The sequence below is a fragment of the Xenopus laevis genome, chromosome 2S (genome assembly GCF_017654675.1).
Source record: "Xenopus laevis strain J_2021 chromosome 2S, Xenopus_laevis_v10.1, whole genome shotgun sequence".
Lineage (NCBI taxonomy): Eukaryota > Metazoa > Chordata > Amphibia > Anura > Pipidae > Xenopus > Xenopus laevis.
This window is the reverse complement of record NC_054374.1, coordinates 92886874-92909096: the sequence shown is the minus strand read 5'-3', so window position 1 is coordinate 92909096 and position 22223 is coordinate 92886874. Positions and strand designations below refer to the sequence as shown.

Sequence of the window (22223 nt, the reverse complement as noted above, 5' to 3'; positions counted from 1 at the left end):
TGAGCATAGGACTGGCCAGATATGGGATGACTTTGACGTAGTTGGCCAGCTTAAATATATTGCAATATATGGACAAACAATCCCTGTTTTGTTTAAAGGGTAAGGCATTTTTTAGTAGCAGTATGCACAAAATGTCGCTGTCTTAAATATATTGATAATGGGTTGAGTGCAGAGGACTCTTGTATTTGACTATATGTATTTTGTGGTCACAGCCTCATTGCACCCCCGCCTAATGGCTTTAAAAAATAGTGGTGAGCACAACTTTCCCTTGTTTGTTATAGTTTATATATATATATATATATATAGTAATATATTTATTCAACATTGGCCAAACTAATTGTGAAAGGAAACATTTCTGCCCCTGAATTACTATTATGTTGTGTGTATTCACTATAAATCACAACTGGGCATGTATAGTCCATGATTGGTGAACAGATGAAAGGCTTTATTGGCCCCTCCCCAAAATTATAATGTGGGTGCATGCAGGGCTAAATAAAATTTCACAGACCTACAATAAGTAACAAACCAAAACTGTCAAGATTCTTCGTTGCACGTGATGGCATGAGTTTCCTCCTGGCTCCCAATAAAACTAGCCAGGGCATGTGTGAATGTGAACAGGGACATTAGAAGGATCGCAATTAATCATTTAATTCTCTCTACCCCACCATAATTATGTGGCCATGCTGGGTTTGGGGATAAAATTAATTTTTAAAAATTGATAGACTGGAAGGGCCATTATAAAAGTTGGTTTATCAGCTCGCTCGTGGGGGATAATTAAATAGTTACATAGTTGAATCAGGTTGAAAAAAGACAAAGTCCATCAAGTTCAACCCCTCCAAATGAAAACCCAGCATCCATACACACACCCCTCCATACCTTCACACACACACACATATATATATATACATATATATATATATATATATATATATATATATATATATATATATATATATATATATATATATATATATATATATATATATATATATACCCATAGCTATACTAACTATAGAGTTTAGTATCACAATAGCCTTGGATATTATATTATCTGTCCAAGAAATCATCCAAGCCTCTCTTAAAGGCATTAACTGAATCAGCCATCACAACATCACCCGGCAGTGCATTCCACAACCTCACTGTCCTGACTGTGAAGAACCCCGTACGTTGCTTCAAATGAAAGTGCTTTTCTTCTAGTCTAAAGGGGTGGCCTCTGGTACGGTGATCCTCTTTATGGGTAAAAACGTCCCCTGCTATTTGTCTATAATGTCCTCTAATGTACATGGTCATTGCTTCTTCAAATGTGTTCTATCCTGTTAATAGTCAGTGAATAGTGCCATAACGTCAAACTCATACTTTAATGCCACTAAAGAAGTTACTCTTGATTCAGTCGGTTATTTATGACACCAGTACATACATATTTTATGGTTTTTTTGGAAATGCACAAGTGTATCCAGTATATTTACAAAGCCATTCGCAAAAGTCTCCCACTTCCTTTGTCAGTTATTTTCTCCAAAAATAACATGTAGCAAGTACCCCCCCACCCCCTTGCCAGCCAACATCACAAACTCAAACGAACCAAAGCCTGGACAAATATGCCTGTGTTGCTCTGCAATTCAAACACTGATGCAAATGTGACTTCCTGTCAAGTCTTACTGTAACTGAAAAGATGAAGAGAGCACGTGACAGACTCCATTTAAGCAGCACAGAGCAACTGTGCCAGTTAGTGGACTAAGGACATAAAAGTATAAGAGGTTAAACTGGGTGATGAAACTGAATAAAAAACTTTAAGCGCCTTGAGAAAATGAATGTTTACTGTGAGCCAATCTGCTTTTAGGTTGAGGCACTCCTTCAGTCCTATGTACAATTGGAGTCACAGCAAATGTGACATCAGCAAGACAAGGGAAGTTACCAGTGTGAATTGCGGATACAAATAACCCCATATTTTCTGCTGTTTGCCTAGCTCCATCTCTATACTAATAACAGTGGTATATAGTATGTCAGCTCTCAATATAAAGCCCATCAGCTGCAAAGTTACAATTCCCAGCACTCCTATTCACCTGCCAAATGCTTGGGGTTGCCGTCAGCTGGAGAGAAGTCTGTTTCCTATACCTAAATATAACTATTAGCACAAGGGTCCAATCCCATTTGAGCCTACACGCCTGTGCACGTTACTTGACCCTGTAGTGCTTGCACTTCATCATCAGAGGAGTAGTTACAGCTTCATGTGCCTGATACAAAATGCCAAACAGCCCCCCCCCATGCACAGACTGTGCCTTGGCCTCCACACAATCATTTTTTTTCTTGTGTACCAAAAGTTTCCAATCTTTGTGCCAATGGTGTCCCCTCAGGTGAAAGTGCAAGCTATGAACCCCCAGTGGCTACACACCTGCATTGGGTACTATAGCCACACCATATACAATGCAGGGACTGCACCCTTCACACAAGTCATATTGCTCTCTCTCTCTCTCTCTCTCTCTCTCTCACTCTGTGGAGCTGCAAAAGTGAACAAGTGCAGTAACCATTAGCAACCAAAGGGTTTCAGGATGGCAAGGCGTGACCATCAACATCTGTAGCTGCAAAAGTGATCGAGAGCACCAGCAACCTCCCCAATCAGTCTGTCAGTCCCATGAAGGTAACGAGCAGCAGTAGATGAGGTGAGTGCGCACTTACCGTTCAGCCCATATTTCTCTCGGCTCCTCCGGACCTGCTCGCTGCTCAGTCCGCAGTTCTCATTCACTTCGAAGTGCCGCAGCACCTCACTGACTGTCTTGGCGTGAGCGCTGTCCATGTTTGTGTCCCAGTCACAGCTGCTGCAGCCTTATATCCACTAAGTGGTGCGGGGAGTCCGGGGCCCCTCAGAGAGCAGGTCACTAGTTAGGAGCGAGTTTAGCCAAACGGAGCGGATCCTCGCACCGCCCCGAGCTCCTTCCTCCTGTTACAGCTCTTCTCCGTCGCTGCACCTTTTCTTCCTCTTCTAGTGAAGGTGAGCTCTTCCCCCGCCTCCGCACTGACTAGCACAGCCCGTCCCTCCGCCTCCCCCAGGCTGCTCATGCCAAAGAAAAACGCTTGGAAAGTTTCCCTTGCGCAGCGCTCACTTGAGTTAACACAAGCCTGAGATGACTATGATAGCGGCGCTGCCCGACTTCCCGGCGATGTGCCTTCGCCTACTCACTGCAGGACTCTTTAGGGGGTGCTACCTGCTGCTTCCTCATTGGCTGAGCGCGATTTCTAAATGGTGCCTGCCCAGTCATACCCTGCTCCTCCCTATTGGGCCCGCTCACCTCCAAATTAGCATTTTAGTGCATTTTTAAAGTCATTGTAATTTACGTGGAAAATATTTTTTTTTTCTGCAAGTATAGAATGAACTAGTGCTTCCCCTCCCTTTTTACTACTTCACTTCCTCTTCTGTGAGAGCTGCTGTTCCTGCTGAGTGTTAGAGCCCTGTGTGTGCTTGTGTGTAAGTGTATATGTGTGTGCTTGTGTGTGTATGCGTGTATGTATGTTTGTGGTTGTATGTGTGTGTGTGTATGTATGTTTGTGTATGTAGGTGTGTGTGTATGTGTGTATGTATGTGTGTGTAAGTGTGTGTGTGTGCGTAAGTGCATATGTATGTGTGTGTAAGTGTGTGTGTGTGCGTGTATGTATGTGTAAGTGCGTATGTGTATGTGTGTGTGCAGTGTCGGACTGGCCCACTGGGATACCAGGAAAACTCCCGGTAGGCCCAGGTATCAGTGGGCCCTTTTGCTCACCCAATTATTTGCCTTGTATGTCGATACCACAGCCATTCCCCCATTTCGAAGAAAGGAAATGGAGGGAAGAATGGATGAGAATATGTAAGGAGAAGTGATTAAAATAATAAAGAAAGAAGAAAAGTGAATGAAGAAAAAAAGGGAAAAATAATTTGGAGAGTGGGCCCACATCAAAGGTTTTCTGGTGGGCCCCAGGCATCCCAGTCCGACACTGTGTGTGTGTGTATATGTATGTGTGTGTAAGTGTGTATATGTGTGTGTATATGTGTGTGTGTGCGCGAGGAGCTGCCCTGCTGCTGCTGTATCATCAAGTCAAAGCACAGCTCTATCAGTGAGGAGATAAGACGTAGTGACAGTTTTGTTGTTATGGAAAATCACTATTGCTGCCCGCACAGTGACTGTCGCACCTCAGCTTGTTCAGTTCTTTTCTGTTTTCCTTTTTATTGTTGTTCATTGACTGTATTGGGAAAGTAGAGCTAGAAGCCTCTTGCACAAGCTGATACGGTTACTGTCCCATTTTTGTGTGTCAGCAACTGGATACCTTCTTATGAAATACACTGCTCATTGTTGTTTATAGGCGACTGGCAGCTGCTAGTGTTGCTATTGTGGTGCAGTCTGAGACAGGCTGTTTGCTCTCATGCACCCCCTGGTCTCACACAGTGTCGGACTGGGCCCACCCAAAAACCTCAGACCAGGGGCCCACTCTCAGTACTATTATTCTTCTTCTCACTCAACCGCTAATCTCCTAGTCACTTTTGTTTACATACTATAATACTATAATCTATTATTCCATCTATTTAGCCTTTGTATTCTCATAGAAATAATGTTTAGCAGCATGAGGGCCCACTGACACCTGGGCCCACCTGGAGTTTTCCTGGTATCCCTGTGGGCAAGTTCAACACTGCACACAGGTGCCCTGTGTATGTCTTAAGTGCACCTGACGTTATGGAGTTTTTGGTTATCTATAACTCCCAGTACCCTAGTACCAGTTCAATAATAGATACAGATATTGCAGCCATCAGAGGCGGAGGGCAAGGAAATACAAAGAATAAAGTACGTGCCTACTGTAAAAATTAACATAAGTCACTGAGGGGTTTCTTGAGTGTATAAATGCCATAGAACTCTGCAGTGTTTAATATTTGTTATAATACACAAATTTCAGTGAGACATCTGTTACGATCACTACATCGAAGCACAGGTTATGACTGATGACATCACTAAGCACTATTTAGAAGGATTTAATTTATAGGATTGTCATCAATGGTGAATCTAGATATTACAGGGCCCCACTGCAAATTAATTCTAGGGCCCCTACTATATCCAAAGGTTGCCCTTTTTTACCAATATATGTTGAAATTACTCATTATCTAGGGCCTTATCAAGCCTCCTATACCTCCTGGCCCCCCTGCAGCTGCAGACTCTGCTTCCTCTATAGTTACACCCATGATTGTCATGGCTCTTGTGTTTTATAAAGATATACTAATACACATGGATGTAGCAGGCAAAAATGATTCTGTATGTACAGAAGCATATGCACTTATAGACATCCATAGGTGTATACTGAAACATACAAGCAATGCATATACATAAAAACATATATTTAAAGGCAAACAAGTACAGATAGTTGACTTTATTTCTGTATAATACAGGAGCCATGAATTTTCTTTTGTAGCTTGCAACTGTGCACAATGTCTGCAGTAAAACTTCTAATTGAAAAAGTAAATTTGCAATTTATGTAATAACTGTCCAGTAAAGAATATTACATTGCAACATGTATTTTTATTTCCTTTTATGCACTTTATTACAGTGCCCCCAAAGACTTGACAACAATGGGGGGAAACAGTTTAAAATGATATGGGTAGTTTACTAAGTGCTTGGCAGTATGCAAATTGAAATAAATGGGTGCAAATCCAATTTTTCACACTTTGCACATTGCCCTTCCTTTCTATGAACTTTGTAAGGACTGGCGCACAATGATCTGCATCTATGTGTAGGAAGTCACATAGGCATTGCACCATACTGGTCCCCCAACATACAGTAGATGTCTGAATTTGGATAGCACTGACTGGTGCAGACGACAACACAGTCTTGTAATTCTTTAATTTTGAGATAGCCAAAACTTTCTGTAGATAGAAAATTTTATATACATACATACATACATGTAAATGTCATTATGTACAAGCAGACTTGAAAGCAATATCAGTTGATATATGAGAAATATATATGTAAATATATATGCTGAAGAGGATATGTTTAGAGTGCTGATGATACTAAATTGTGCAAAACTTCCTGAAAAAGATCCTGTCGGTTTGCAGAGCAATTTGACTAATTTGCAAAAATAGGCACAGTAACGTAACTACTTGGCAAGGGGCCCAGGTGCAGGCCATGCAGCTGGGTCCCCTAGGGTTGACAACTAACCCCCAGTAGTTCCGGCAATGATTGGGCAGCAAATATGCAAATGAGGTTAAATGTTAATAAACGCACAGTTTTGCACTTTGGTAGAAGTAACCACTGAAGGTAGTGAGTTGTGTTAATTAAGAAGCATCTGGGGATTTTTGTGGGTAATAGTGTGAAACTGTGAAACTCTACACATTAGGGTTCATTTATAAACACTGGGCATATTTGCACCTGGGCTGTAACCCACAACAACCAATCAGTGATTAGCATTTTTCAGTCAACTGAAGGTTTAACATTGAAAGCAATCATCCATGGGTTATTGCCCTGGAGCAAATTTGCCCAGTGTTTATAAATGTTTTTTCTTTTTTTTTTGTGAATGAACCAGTACTAAAAAAGCTTGGGGATAGACAAAAAAATATAGAGTATATAGTGTAGTTTTTTTTGTATTACATTACACCCTTTCCATGAGGTTAAACTTATTGGGGTAAGTGTTCCCTTCACCTAAGGGTGAACTTGTCCTTTAACCAATCTTTTAAAAATGGTATCACCTTCTATGGGGTAAGAGTGAATACTCACAAACATTTAAAGGAATCGCTAGCATTGATACATAGTTGCTCCACAGTTGCAGGACATCGATAGGCTCTAAAGAGATGTGCTCAATATCGTGTAAAAATCTTTTTAATTTATATTTTGTAAGTAAAAATTGCATATGTACACTTTAGATTAGCGTATAAAACATAGGTTTCTCAGCCCCTAGTTTTGCTCTGCCAAGTTGGATGGTAATAGCCGGTATTGTAGGTATGGCATGCAATGCTGGGCTCTCCTGGATGACGTCACAGCCGATGTGTTTCGTCTGACAAGACTTCTTCAAGGAGTGAATTACAGAATCCCTGCGTTTCCTTTATACAATTGACGCTAAAATTCTCCATATCTGAGGACTTCTGTATCAATGTTTACATTTAGACAGTGTTTATAAATGACCACCAGTGTCACTCTGTGTGCTACTAAACTGAATAATGTGTTGTCTTGCATAAAAAGGACATTAACTCGAGGGATGAAAAACAGGGCCATAGCCACCCCCCCCCCTTGCAGTGCTGACAGATTGGGTTTTGTTGCTACAAGAGGGGGACTCATTGCTAGTGCAAAGAGGCCAATGTGCTCTCTTCATTAGAAGAGTCAACATTTTGCCACTGCTCGTAACCTGTGGGATGCTACCACATGAGGCAAGATTCTCACCTTGCTCATGGCCACAACATCCCTTATTAAAACATAGTTTTGCCTCTTTATAGATCCCTGGTAAGGCCCCCCTGACCCCAGTGCAGTTGCCAGCACTTTGACCATAATATTTATTGCTGTTCCCAACATCCACACTTTTTATGACAACCATGTCCTCTGTCCACTTCTACCCTTTAATCACTATACCTATATCTGTGGATTTGCCACATTATATAGTGTTTTTTTAAAAACTCAGATGGGAAGGAATAAACTTTTTGTGGTCATGGTCCCCCCTGGTGTCTCTGAACACTTTCCATACATCCTTCATAGTTATGCCCTGCACTGGATGTATTTATCAAATAGGGATTTAGTAAAAAGATGGTATTGCAAACCTGTGAGACAAATATAGAGGTCTGTATATAAATTCAGAACAAGACTGGAACTAGGAGTAGGCAGAAGAGGGGATGTGTCTAGGGTGTAACAGTGGAGAGGTGCTAGGAACATGCCTCTTCTGTCTGCCTACCCCGTTGTCCATTTACTGCCCACTCATCCTTGTCCCTGGCCACATAGTCTTTGCTCCTGCACTCTATTGTGCTCATTCTCATGCACAGGGGGGCAACCCCACTGGCTATGCCCATTACTGCTCACTAGAATTGTAGTTATAGAACAATGCTTTGTCTCTAAATGTGGACCCCCCCCCCCAACACCAGGAAAAGAAGCAAGAAAGCCATGTTTATTGTAACATTTAAGTGGCAATTTAATAAAAGTTATTGCCACTGGCAAAAAAAACGAATGTGTGTGGGGGCTAGTTCACAATGCGGCAGTGGATGAGGGATACAGGGAAACAGAGGGCAGGGGAAATGTCGTGTTGGACAAAAGCCAGAGACATACAACTATAGATGGCATTAACTGTACTGGTTTATTTAAATTCATGCACAGTTTTAGTTCATATGTTAATTCAGATTTGTAAATATACTCTCATAACATTAAAGGGGTTGTTCACCCTCCAAACACTTTTTTCAGTTCAGTTGTTTTCAGATTGTTCCCCAGAAACAAAGACTTTTTTTCAATCACTTACCATTATTTATTTTTTACTGTTTTTCCAAAATCTAAGTTTAAAGTGTAATGTTCCTGTCTCTGGTGTTTCAGTCTAACAGCTCAGTAATTCAGGTGCAGACTCTAAACTGTTACAATTTTGCAACATTTAGTTGATACATTTCTCAACAGTATCTCTGGAGTATTAGCAACTATTGTATCGATTCTAACAGATGCCTTTATGGAAACCCAGAGATTCTGCTCAGCAGGGACAAAGATTAGAAATGTATCAACTAAATGTATCCATTTAGAACAGTTTACAGGGTCGGCGACCCCCCTCCCAGAGCTGCTTTAGAAGGTGAAAAATTACACTTCACACTTCAATATTAGAAAACCAGTGACACATAGAAAATAGAAAGTAATTGGAAAAAGTTGTTATTTCTGGTCATCTATCTGAAAAGAAGTAGTTGTTTTGAAGGTGAACAACCCTGTTAAGGGGCAGATTTATTAACGGTCTAATTGAAAAATCAAAAAATTTTATGGTCAAAACTGTCAAATTTGACTAGGGAATTATCCAAACTCGATTTGATATTTTTTCAAAAATGTTATTTTATTTTCGAGATTTATCAAACTCTCGCCTTTTAAGAATTCAAATTCTACTATTCGCCACCTAAAACCTGACAAATTCATGTATAAGTCAATGGGAGAGTTCCAGTGACCAATTTGGAGATGTTTGTACCCTTCCTGACAATCAAGATTTTTTTGGTCGAATTCGAATCAAATTCGATTTGAGTTTTCAGGTCAGTAAAATTTGTCCGAGTTCACTCAAATTTAAGGGAGTAAAAAAAAACTCACATCAATTCATAATTCAACCTTTGATAAATGTGCCTCTAAAACTGTAAGAAAAGTGTAAGAAACAGCATCTGAAGAGAGTGTCACACTAGATCACTGTCTCAAATCAGTATGCTTCTAGTGTTTAACTACCAAAATGGAAAAGTTGCTTTAAGTACAGTACATCTCTTACATCTGTAGCAGGTACATAGCTTAATGAGTTCTGCATATATTATTTGTGTTATCGTTTTTTTCAAAAGCCAACTCATGCTAGATTGTATATAAACCCACAGAAAAAGGTACACTTGTTGGGGGCTACAGGTTTAACATTTGGGTTTCAATACATGCTTTCAAGCTGCCCTGGGTATTTTCATCTGTGATATCTGCTCTGCCAGCTCTGTGCTATATTTTCAGGTTTTGACATTTGTTCCAGTTTAACTTTATTATAACTGTTGTGATTAATAGCAAGCTCTAAACTTTCTGGCTCTTATAAAGAATGCAGAGTGCATTGATGTGTTACCAAGTGCCTTTAATCAGCAACAGTGTATGTATATTTATTTATTTAGTGCTCCTTGAGGGCAAAGCACCCTGCAGCAAGACAATACATTAGTGGAACAAACATGGGGTCAATACAATAAGTACAAAATACAATACACATAAATATATAAAGTATAGTTACAATATATACCGCTTATTGCAAAGGAGGCAAACGTATGGAGTTTCCTGCCCCGTACAGCTCACAATCTAAATGGGAGGGTAACATACATACATAGTGGTTAGACGACTACATTTTGATTATATATATAAAATGACATTTATGGGATAACTTCATTTATCAGTGAATGTTACTGTATTTTAAGTTACGTGATTTACATGATTAGGTTACAAAGTGCAAAAGTAAGCATTCAGTGTGAATGAATGATTGCAACCTGGTTACCACCTACATTATATGCGAGGGCTCATATGATAGATTAGTGATTGTAAGATGGTGAATTTGATTGAAAACAAATCTAAACTTTCAAAATCAATGGAGCACTCCCAAAATTGCTACTAATGTTACAGGAGTTGGTTGGTCTGGTCTCAGACTGTTGGCAGCCCTGAGGTTAGGGGATATGTGGAAATTCCACTTGCTTGCATGTCATTCAGAACAGGAAAACTTGGGAGTGCTCGGGCACAGAAGATTCTTGGAACACTATACGTCAGCACTCTGTACTTAGTGCTCCTGCATTTTTTCTGTACCATTAATAAATGAGCCCCAGAGGAGTCATAAACAGATTTAGTATAGCAAAGCACGATGTCCTCGGTTGTGCAGTGCCGGCCAGGTCTGTCAGTTGCCCCGTGCAACCCAGCTGGTCGTTGGCTACTTAGGTCCCCACAGCAGCTGTGCGCAAAGGCGCGCAACCCTACACTCGCATGCGTAATCGTGCGTAAACGAGGACGCGCGTGCGTAATTGTGCGTAACCTTGCGCAACCGAGGACGCGCGTGTGTAGTTTGCGAAAAGCTCTTTTCAATGTGCCGGACTAGGGGTAGGCACTAGGCTGCATATATGGTAAGTGCCTGGCGCCCCCAAGCTTTGCTCCCTAGCCAAGTGCCTCTTGTGCCTACTCCTAGTTCTGGCCCTGGGGCTTTGTGTATCAAGCATACTAAATATATTTTCTGTGATCATTTAAATGCTACAGACCACCCCAGAGACAACACATACAGTATCTTAATCATTAAACTTCAGTCTCATTAACTGGTATATGATTTAGCAATTTTCTATATTATGAGTCGTACTCTATGACGTATAAATAGTGAATATTTTGTGTTTAACTGTTAGTATATGGTTTATTCAGCTCAGGTGCTTACTTAAATAATATCCCTAACCTTTCATGTATAAAGTAGAACTTCTGTATGTCTATGTAAAATACTGTTCCAATATCTGTTCCTAATCCTAATTCCATATCAGAAGCTAGCATATTCACTGTGATACAAGTGCTGCAACAAAGCAACATAAGGTGTAACTTACTTATACCCTGTTCTTTGGTTTAGCAGAGCTCTGCACCTACTGCTAAATTAAAAAAATTGGTGCAAGGAGAAGAGAACGGCATCAGTGCAAGGCAACCATTTTGTTGCTTTCTGCAGTAGGGCAAGTCATAGTAAAAGGTCTCTCATTCTGCTAAAGGAGTTCTAAAGCACTACTTGCATGTCTGAGAGACAGTCAGGGCATGGGTGTTTGATACCTTTTGCGCCTCATGTGTACAGTCTTGCCGAACACTGGCATTGTTGTAATCTAGGGATGCACAGAATCCAGGATTCGGTTTGGGATTTTGCCTTTTTCAGCAGGATTCAGATTCGGCCGAATCCTTCTCCAAGGCCGAACCGAATCCAAATCCTAATTTGCATATGCAAATTAGGGGCGGGGAGGGAAATCTTGTGACTTTTTGTCACAAAACAAGGAAGTAAAAATGTTTTCCCCTTTCCACCTTAATTTGCATATGCAAATTAGGATTTGGATTCAGTTCGGTATTCGGCCGAATCTTTCATGAAGGATTCGGGGATTCGGTGCATCCCTACTGTAATCATGTGGAAAACAAAGGTCTCTATATAATCTGTATGAAGCTGCACAAAACAGTTAGAGAATGAAGTCATTAGAAGGCTTTAGCTTTGGGTGGAAAAAAACACTTCTACTCGTGAATGCTGTTTTGTTCTCTCTCTCATTACTACAGGCTGGAAGCTCACTATTCTTTCCAATCCCCAATTCTGTGTTACTAGTTCTAGTCTATATTTTCAAAAGTGAAGATAACCATACAAGAGTAGCTTGTAAAACTTGTTTGTGTAAAATTCAGTAGACTATAAACAGGATGGTGTATGAAGCTTGGAGTTAAGGTATAGGATTTATTATCTGAAATGCTTGGGAGCCAATGTTTTCTGGATAAGAGATCTTGCCTTATCTCTTCTTATTTCTGCTAAAATCATTTAAACATTAAATAAACCCAATAGGTTTGTTTTGCCACCATTATGTATTCATACTTATGGATCAATGACAACCTCCTGTAGAAATAATTAAAAATAAGAAATATTTACTAAAAATAAAATCTATATGAGATGGATTCCCGTAATTTGAAGCTTTCTGGATAACTGGTTTCTGGATAAGAAATTCCATACCTGTATTTTATTTATTTAGGTATGTAATTATTGAACTAGATATGGCAGAACCTTACACAGCAAAAATTCCTATAACACGTTATTTCAAAATACATTTTTAATCAGTTGTTTATTGACTCACCTGAAAATCTGAACAATGGATAGATTAAGATGTGTACCTTAAAGATTTCATTTTAATATATGTTACCAGTGGGTGATCTACATCCACAATATTGCACATCCCCAAGATTGCTTTTGCTGGCAAGTGTACTGTGGTTGGTCAAGTGCTTCTATTTTGGGATGGATTTAGCAAACAGTGATCTGCACTGGATGTGATTCAAACCTGATAACATTCTGTCTTTCATGTATTACCTTATCTGGAAGCAGTGATCATTCAGTGCATCACTAAATCCTAAATAATGTATCTGAAGAACATTTCTGAGGGAATAAAGCATGGCGTGGCACCTTCTTGTGTTTTGGGGATTAACTCACTTTCAGGAGCAATAAACAACTATTCTGAAACCAACAATTTGGTAATATCCTAACTAACAAATGTGTATAAAAGTTATGACAACAGACCCTACTGAGCCAACCCATAACATAAAATTCCTTGTGGGTCATTGGTTGAATGCTTAATACTAAACTTCCACTCACTTCAGTATATATGCGATGTCATCGGTTATTTTTACAGGTATGGGATCTGTTATCCGGAAACCCACTATCCAAAAAGCTTAGCATTAACTGTATAAGCATCATTTTATAGTATTACAACATTTATCATCATATTATTAGTACTTCGAGTTTTACAGATCTAAGGATTACATTTAACAAGGATCTTCCATTTTCCAATGACAGTGATTCCTGATGAAAAAAGAATGAAGGTTTTCTCATTTTATATATTTTCCAGCATTATTAAGCAGGAAGTATGGTTGAGCAGTGCAAATGTGTAAATCTGATGGATAAATAATAAAAAGTTAGGTGCAGACGAGAAGGTATCTTAATCATAACTGTTGAAACAAAAATCTTTCAGCATTTGCTAATTGTAAGTGAAGTAATATTAAACATAAACCCGTTCAGTTTTAGAACAAGTCTTGGAATGAGCAGTGGTCTTAGGCAGTACAGAAATCTGTATTGTTGTTCTCTATGTAATAGTCTATACATTTTGTGCATGAAGTAATTTTGTGAATATGCAATTTAATTTGCCATGAATGTTCTCCAGCTTTAGCACAGTCTAGTATACAGTATATATATTAAGTTTTGTCAAGAAGATGATTATCTGCAAGGCCAATCTGACTTTCTCTTGGGATTCTTTATTTTGTTTATTTGTTTTCTCTGCTTGAGTTCATGTTGCATGTTTCCAACTTCCTCTCTTCATTTATCGTGTTTCCATTAATCTAATTTCGCTCTATATTTAGATTTTCTGCACATCATCTAGTTATGGATTTACGTACTTATTCTTCCTGTTCAGGGGAAAAAATTACTCTTATTAGCAGTATTTTATTCCATAACATGCAATACTTTGGTAAAATATAAGATAATATGCGTTGTCATTATGCTGTCAATACATATCAAAGTTACCCAAAAATATAATATTTAGAAAAAAACAAAACAAATAAAGGTAGAAGTGACAAAGGTCAGCATTTCGCACTTGCGCACTTTCCAGCTTGGATATCAGGCAGCAAAACATACCACAAGTACATCAACAGTGTCCAGATGATTTCCATTCAAGTAAATTTTATCCACAGAGCTGAAAATCATGTCGCTATTAGAAAACTGTAACTGTCTCATGTGCAATTGCTCTAAGGCAAACATTTGCTTGCAATCAAGACAGAACTGAAAACAGGTAAAGTGTTAAATATTATTCTCCTTGAAACGATAACTGTAGAAATGTACCTTGATTAACCTGATTGTTAACAATGCAGTTGTTTCTTGACTAAAATGCTTAATAATGTTGTTAGACAAACGAAAATAAAATTCAAACTGGTTACTTTAAAAAAATACAATTAGGGGCAAATTTATAAAGGGTCGAATTTCGAGGGGTTAAATCCCTCGAAATTCGACTGGGGAATAGAATCGAATAGAATCAAATAGGCAATTCGGGCGAATTTACGCGCTGGCGAATAGTTGAATTGGCGAATATTCGCCAGGCGAATAGGCGCTCGATCGAATATTCACTCGAAGGATTTTCATTCGATCGAATGCCTTTTTATTCGATTAAAAACTTGGAAAACAAGCCTATGGGACTTTCCCATAGGCTTTTAAAGCAATTCGGTAGGTTTTAGGTGGCGAAGTAGGCAGTCGAAGTATTTTTAAAAGAGACAGTACTTCGACTATCGAATGGGCGAATAGTCGCAGCGTTTTTGCGCTCGATCCAGTACTTCGACTATCGAATGGCGAATAGTCGCAGCGTTTTTGCGCTCGATCTATTCGAATCATTCTACTCAGGTGAATTTACGCCAATTCGATAGTCGAGAAGCACAAAAATTCGAAGTTTTTTTACTTCGAATCCTTCACTCGAAGTTAGTGAATCGGCCCCCTAGTATGCTGTTATCAAAATACACTTATATTTTTTTTTGTATTTCCAGTTGGTGTCCAGATTTATGCTACTAAATATATCCAGTTTTTATAAAATCTACAAAGTAAAATCTGCTGTGAACCCCCCAGTCCACTGCATACAAATACTGTATAGGCAAATTGCTGTCAGCCTTCTCTCTCAGGGGCACTTTTGTAATTGTGCCATTGGTCACATCTGGCCCACAAGCCTCCAACTGGACAACTCTGATATAAACAATAGATTTCAGACCACTGTGATCTAAACAATGATTTAAATATATAGCTATAGTCTTTTACATAAATTATGCCATTTTCCTGATGCTAACAAAAAAAAGACTGTGCCTAAAAAACTAATTTTTCCCAACAAAATATTTTACTTAACTAAACATAACACATTGATTTCTGGCACATTACAGTATATTACTTTATTGTCATAGCTATACATACATTTTTTGTATGTATGGTAAAGGTTCTTCTTATGGTTCATACTGATTCATATAGGGATTTGTTTGCTGCATTGAAAAACACTTTTGTCATGTTTTATAAGACTGTTTAGACATTAATACAGAGCATATAGATAAGAAATTGCTTGGTCAAGGTTGGTCATTCTATGATGTGAATGTACTGTATGTACATTCACATCGAAGCAGAGTGCAAGAGATTAGAAAAAAAAACAATCAAGACTACAGCGGATACAATTATAAAAGCCAAAGGGATGCAAAACAGAAAAAGGTTATATTGCAATCAAAGAGAAATATTTATTAGAGTTTCAGTGGGGATTCCTAACATTTTATGCCATTTTCCAAGCAGTTTAGATTGCATCATATTTATTAAAGGAAAACTGTACTCTCGAACAATGTAGGTCTCTACAAAAATATATTGATTAAAACAGGTAATATGTGAAACCTTGCTAAATAAACATATAACAGCACCATATAATAGGTGCTATTTGCTAATCCTAAATAGAAAATTGTCATTTTATGAAAGAAGGGCAGCCCCCTGGGACCCTACAATTCCCGGTGCACACAAACAAACCATACATGTTAGGTCACATGAGTTAATTAACAGACAAAGTTCTGTCTTTTGCTTCTACACTTCTCCTTGTCACAGTCAGAGGTGTAGTATTTCTGGTCTGGTGATCTCTAAGGGAGCACAGAGAATATTATAAAATGGGGGCTCATGGGCAATATATATTTAAATATATATTCCAGCTTTAATATACCACTTAGTATGATAAAATCTGTTGCTTAAATATTCATTTTGGGGGTATAGTTTTCCTTTAACCCTTGTCTGTGAAATTTTACAGATTTAATATTAACGTTGTAACAATTTTGTTAATTTAATAAAGCATTTCCCTATTTCCTACACCTGGGGGCAGATTTATCAAGGGTCGAATTTCGAAGTGAAAAAAACTTCGAAATTCGACCATCGAAGAGGGTAGTCCGACATTTGAAGTCGAAGGATTTTTAAGATCTTACGATCGTACTTCGATTTAATCGTACGATTTTACAAAAAAAATCCTGTACTTTTCAAAACTTAGCCAAATACTGGCTATAGGTTCTAGGAGGTCCCCATAGGCTAACATACAGTAGCAATTCGGCAGGTGTCAAAGAAGTGTCAAAGTTTTTTAAAGAGACAGTACTTCGATTTTTGAATGGTCGAATTTGTGAAGTATTTTCGAATCAAAGTCGAATTTGGCCTATTTGATGGTCGAAGTACCCAAAAATTACTTTGAAATTCAAAGTTTTTTAATTCTAAAATTCACTTTGACCTTTGATAAATCTGCCCCTAACTGTAAAGCAGTCTAATTCTATTGTGCCCTATATGCAGAGTTGATTCATAAAGTCACCAGAAAAGAACAAGCACTGTGTTACTTTTAACACAATCCAAGTCTATTTGGGGGACTTTATGAATTGGTTTTCTTCTCAAAATAACACTATCAAAAATGTGTAAATCAGAAACTGACTGCTCTCTTATTAGCCATCATCGGCTGTTTTTAAGAAAACAGAATGATGTGATAACATTGACATTTAATAACTAATGTTATATGTTTGGTTTCTCATATGCTACATCTTTATACCAAAACTGCCAAGTTCTAAGTAGCAGTGATATCCAAATATTGTTTCTATAAGAAATGCAGTTTCTGAGCTTTGTTTCCGGAATAAAGTTGTGCTAATCAGGGCTTTAACATTGTAATATTTTTCAATGTTTTCTAAGACATACAAATTATGCTTTTCTGACATCTCTTTTTCTGCATAAAATTCAAAATGCTTTGCCAAGAGGCTTAATGGTTTCAAGCATATTTAAAAATGTATTCAAACCAGTCTCCTAGTCCAACTTTCCTTGAAGCCTTGACGCCAGCAGTGCTTTTCCTCTCTGTGTGTTCCAGCTTTAGATCAATGTACATCAATGTACATATTTTATACAGTGTTTCTCCCCAGTGTTTTGATGAACAGTCCTTACAACTCTTCAACATACCCTCTGGGCACTTGAATTTCTGTTTTTAAATAAATGAATTATGTACATGCACTCACTAGCAGTGGTAATGAATTCCAAGCAGGGTTGGCTTTAGTTCAAAAAATTGTTAAATTTAAAAAAAAATAAAAGCTTTAAGTTAAAATACTACATTTGGAATTTACTGGCAATTAATTTAATATATTTATGTCATGAATCTGCACCCAGAATCCAGAACCAATGCTAATCTCCCAGGTCTTTGCTCTTGCTTCTGCCTTTAACAGCCGCCTTTCACCTTGGGAGGAACCCTATGCTAATTGGATGCTGCCAGGTCTTATTAAGAGAGGAGCCAAGCGAGGGTTCTGGACGAGCAGAGGGGCACGATCTTTAAGCAAAGTCTTTGGCCAGAAGGTCACAGTACAAGGATTAGACGACAACGTAGTCAAACAGGCCAGGTCGGGGCGGGCAGAAGGGTCAAAGGCAAGGGTCAAAGCCGGGAGATCAATCAAGAGTGGTCAAAACAGGCACAGGCCAGGTTACAGAGTATAGGATAGTCAGTTTACCAGGCAGGGGTCAGGATCACAGAAGTCAGAATAGTCAATCAGGCAGGGGTCAAAACAGGAATCAGAGTATCAGGAATAGCACCCAGGAACTCACAATGATGAACCAACAACGGGCAATGATAAAAATGGCAAGTCCCTTTAAATACTGTTTGAACTTTGCACTATTGCGCGCTGACGAAAACACGCATTGCAAGTGTGCCTATAAAAACCCAAAGTGCGTGCAGCACGCGCCCTAAGCCACAGTATCACCAATGCTCGTAGGAGGAACACCGAGCGGCGGGTGTCCCCGTCGGCCCACTGGACCACCAGGGTGATTTTTTTATCACAATTTAATCATTTGTGAACATTATGTATTTACCAGCATTTACATTTATAGGTAATGTATCGTGCGATATCTGTAAATATTTTTATCAGAATTATCATAATTTATTTATATAGCACCGACAAGATATGCACTGCAATTATGTGTAATTAAATATGTTTTAATCAAATATCAACTATCCAATGTCGACTATTTTTGCCAGTTAAGTTTCTGTTAGTATTCGCTGCCTGTTTATTATATCTTACAGGGGCCTTCGCATACACAAACACTATCTTGGGGTTACACCACCGTTTTGGTGTCTGCCACAAAAGCATGTGTTTCAGCTGCTACGTGGTATATACTGGGCTATGTGCTGTAATTACTGTAGCATAGGCCCTAAACACCCATTAATATGAAGCACAGCTCTACTAACTCAGGAGAAAGTGTCTTTGCATTCTGTTTTCCCATAATAATTGTGGTAAGCAAAGGTTTGCTTGAAGATGGGAATTTTCGAAACTGCATAAATTAATGAATAAAGAATATAAATTCGAGGTTGGAAATGACAACCAATACAGAAGCAAATGTTCAGTTTATTATACACTATATGGAAGTGGAGCTATAGCTTCTATATCATTGATTAAACACAGATCTGTTTTATATTTTATATATTTATAGTTTATTATTATAGACAATTGTTGCACTGGTGTGATTACTATACTAATATACTAGTCCACACAAAACAAACCCTCCCAATATTTTCTTCATTGATCTCTAGGTGATAGATTCCCCCAGAAATACTATGCAAAGGTGTGGCATTCTGGTGGTTTATATCTCCCGGAAAAATTAAAGTGAAATATGTACATAATACATATACACATACCAAAAAGCTGTTAAAAATCAAGAGGATTTCTAAAGAACAGTACTGAAGAACGGCAAGTTATTTTACCCCTTAGAGGTGGGACTAGGGGAAAAGTTATAACCTTGGTAGTTAAAACAATTCCAAAGCAAAGAGTGTCACACTTTCAACAGCGGCAGTAGATCTAAATAGAGCATACAGTGTACTGTTCAATTATCCCACAAGTACTGGAAATGCCTTTGGCATAATCAAACAGACTTTGAAAAATGATGGCTTCTAAAGATGTCTTGCTTTGTAAGAATACATTTCATCAAACGTAATATTCTAACTAGAATAGAATAAGAACAGAACATAGAATAGAACATCTGAAGCCTAAAGTGAAAGTAAGACTTGGAGAAATATACAAAGAACGTATTCCAAGTAAGGACGCCCAATGTGCAAGTGTGTGCACAAAGACACAAATACACAAAGGTACTGTCTCACACAAAGGGAATGATAAAGGTTTTTTTTTTTTACTATATTGGGATGCTACAGACAGCAACCTTGGTGCCAATGGCTGATAGCAGACATCGTGGAATTAGGGATAAGTCCTGCAGAAGGTGACAGATGCTGGGTATGATGTCTCTCTTGTAATACAGCTTAATACCAATGGATATTTCTTGTTCTAAATTAAATTTAGTATCTTTATAATAATGTGTGTTCCTGCTTTAAGCCATGTAACTATGATTTTAGATCATTGGGCTTTTGGGCCAGACACAAATTCTCATCACCTCAGGCACCAAAACTTTAAGCACGTTGACAATCAGTTCCTCAAAATGGAATATAATATAGTATATATACTTAAAGGGATTCTGTCATGATTTTTATGGTGTGGTTTTTATTTTTGAATTACACTGCAAAGAATTTCAGTCCTGAACCAGCAAGTGTATTTTTTTAGTTGTAATATTGTGCGTAGGCAGCCATCTCAGGTCATTTTGCCTGGTCATGTGCTTTCAGAAAGTGCTGCACTACAGAACTGTTTTCTATTCTGATATCACTCCATCTCGAAGTGCAGCAGTAAAGAGTGACAGAAGTTTATCAGAGCACAAGTCACATGACTGGGGGCACCTGGGAAACTGACAAGGTACTGAAGGAACTAAGCTCAGTGATTGCCAAGCCTCTTTACTATTTTTTCAGTATTCATTGAGGTCTGGCATTAGAAGGGTTAATTAGGGATAAGATCCTTGAATAAATTGCAAATCACAGTACTATGAATTGTGCTATCTTGATTTATGCACAGTAGATCTTGCCAGAGAAACTGAATTGCCTTCTATTAGGAATTGAGCAGAAGCCTAGGCTATAGATGGTATTGGATATGACCTACTTATATTTTGCTGACAGATTTGATACAGTATGTTCAGGATTTAGTGTGCTGATAATCGTTACACTCCTTCCCAAGTTCCTGAATAAAAGATACTGTATACTATATATGGTGTAATACGCTCTTTTCAGGGGTAAATGTATAACTGGTTCTACTCAAAAAACACTCCCTTTCTGAGTGATACAGTATCAAACAGAAAGTTATTGATTAAATTAAATTAATAAAGAATTAAGCTACATATGCTGCACATTATGTTATGTTTTGAGATCAGTCCCAGGCAACCACAGTCCATTAGCTGTGAAGATGTGTGTCTCCGAAGTTGCCCCTAGTAGCTGCCCATATTCTTTGCAATGCCTGCTCTGAGCTATCAGTTACCTGTGTTTAGTGACTGATGCACAATATATTGTATATATTAAATATAAAAGTCACAATACAAGGCTGATTAGTAATATATTTAGAGTCTCATTACATGGCAACTCATAAACCAGTACAATTAAAATCAGAATTTAACAATCAGGCCTGCAGCATCAGCTTCAACGACAGGTAAACCTCATTGTTTGCTTGATAATATGCAACACCACCTAAGCTTTATTTAGTTGATGTCAAAGTCATCTTTAGTCTGGCCAGTCCTACACTCAACTTTAATCTGATTCATTAAGAAATCTATTGCTTCATTATACATGTTACACAGGGACTAAGTTTTACCTGCAACTTTTTGTCACGATTAAAACTCCCAAACATGATTATTAACATGTATTTATATAGCACCAACATATTGCATAGCACTATGATGATTGTCCTTTTATTGGCCACCAGTGGGATCGCCTGACTTTATCTGGAAAGGGTGGGGCTACAACATGGAGCTGGTCACTGCTCCTGTATAAACAAAAAAGGGTAAGTTGTAATTTTTTTGGTAGCTTAAGTTAAAAAATATCTTAAATATATTGATAATGGGTTAAGCGACCTCTTGTATTTGTCTGTATATGCATATACATCCATACAGTATTTGCACTTGGCGTTGATTTACCTTTGTCTTTGCTATGTAAATGCTTTTTAAATAGTTTTTTTTAATTTTGCTACAGCATGTATGTTATTGTTGTATTTAAGAAGACCCAGAAAGTTGCATAGCTTTGAAAATGGTGTTTTTATGATATTGTAGTATTGCTTACAACTCCTGCAAACATGAAACACAATATTATTTTACTTCCTGATTTGCCATATAAGGAATTTGGAGCCCTTATTTCTGTAATGTTCATTGTCCATATAAAACAAAAAGTGATGTAAGGACTTATTTATGACTATATGTAGTTGCCCTTACACGTGAATTATCTCCATGTGAGCTTCATGCCCCTTGTGAGCTTGAAAATAATCTATTAGAAACGGCTAATTGAGCAGTTCATAACGGTGTGTATTTTTTTGGAAGACTAGATTAATGCAATTTTTTACACCATCTCAAATGTGGCTCAACTCAATAAAGTCGATGGGATAAATTCAAGCATCACAGATATTCTGTGCAAAAAATCAGCAGAGCCAATGCTCCATGTGCCCTGGCCCTAAAGGGAGAGAAAACGAAATGTGCCAAATATAAATTGCAATTATAAACACAAGTAGTTATATGATGACAGAATACATGTAACTTTTAATTTGTAGCAGTATGTAAGACATAAATACAAAAATAACAAAATAGCTAAAGTGGTCTTTAATTTTTATTCAGAACTTCTTTTACTGTGATCTTTAAATGGTCCTGTGAATGACCTTCTACTTTTAGTACAGAGGGGG

The 22223-nt window shown here is 38.1% G+C and overlaps 1 protein-coding gene across 2 annotated transcripts in view; it reads right to left on the bottom strand.

The window, feature by feature from the left end:
• Positions 1-3279, bottom strand: part of atp2a3.S (ATPase sarcoplasmic/endoplasmic reticulum Ca2+ transporting 3 S homeolog) — a 96489-nt gene extending 93210 nt beyond the window's left edge. Inside the window, exon 1 of one of the 2 annotated variants that reach the window (XM_041584128.1) lies at positions 2674-3279. In XM_041584128.1, the coding sequence (XP_041440062.1) occupies positions 2674-2791 (118 nt within the window). In that variant the 5' untranslated portion in view covers positions 2792-3279. The remainder of the gene's footprint in view (positions 1-2673) is intronic. The other variant, XM_018249697.2, reaches the window with a different exon arrangement.
• Positions 3280-22223: the final 18944 nt, after the last annotated feature.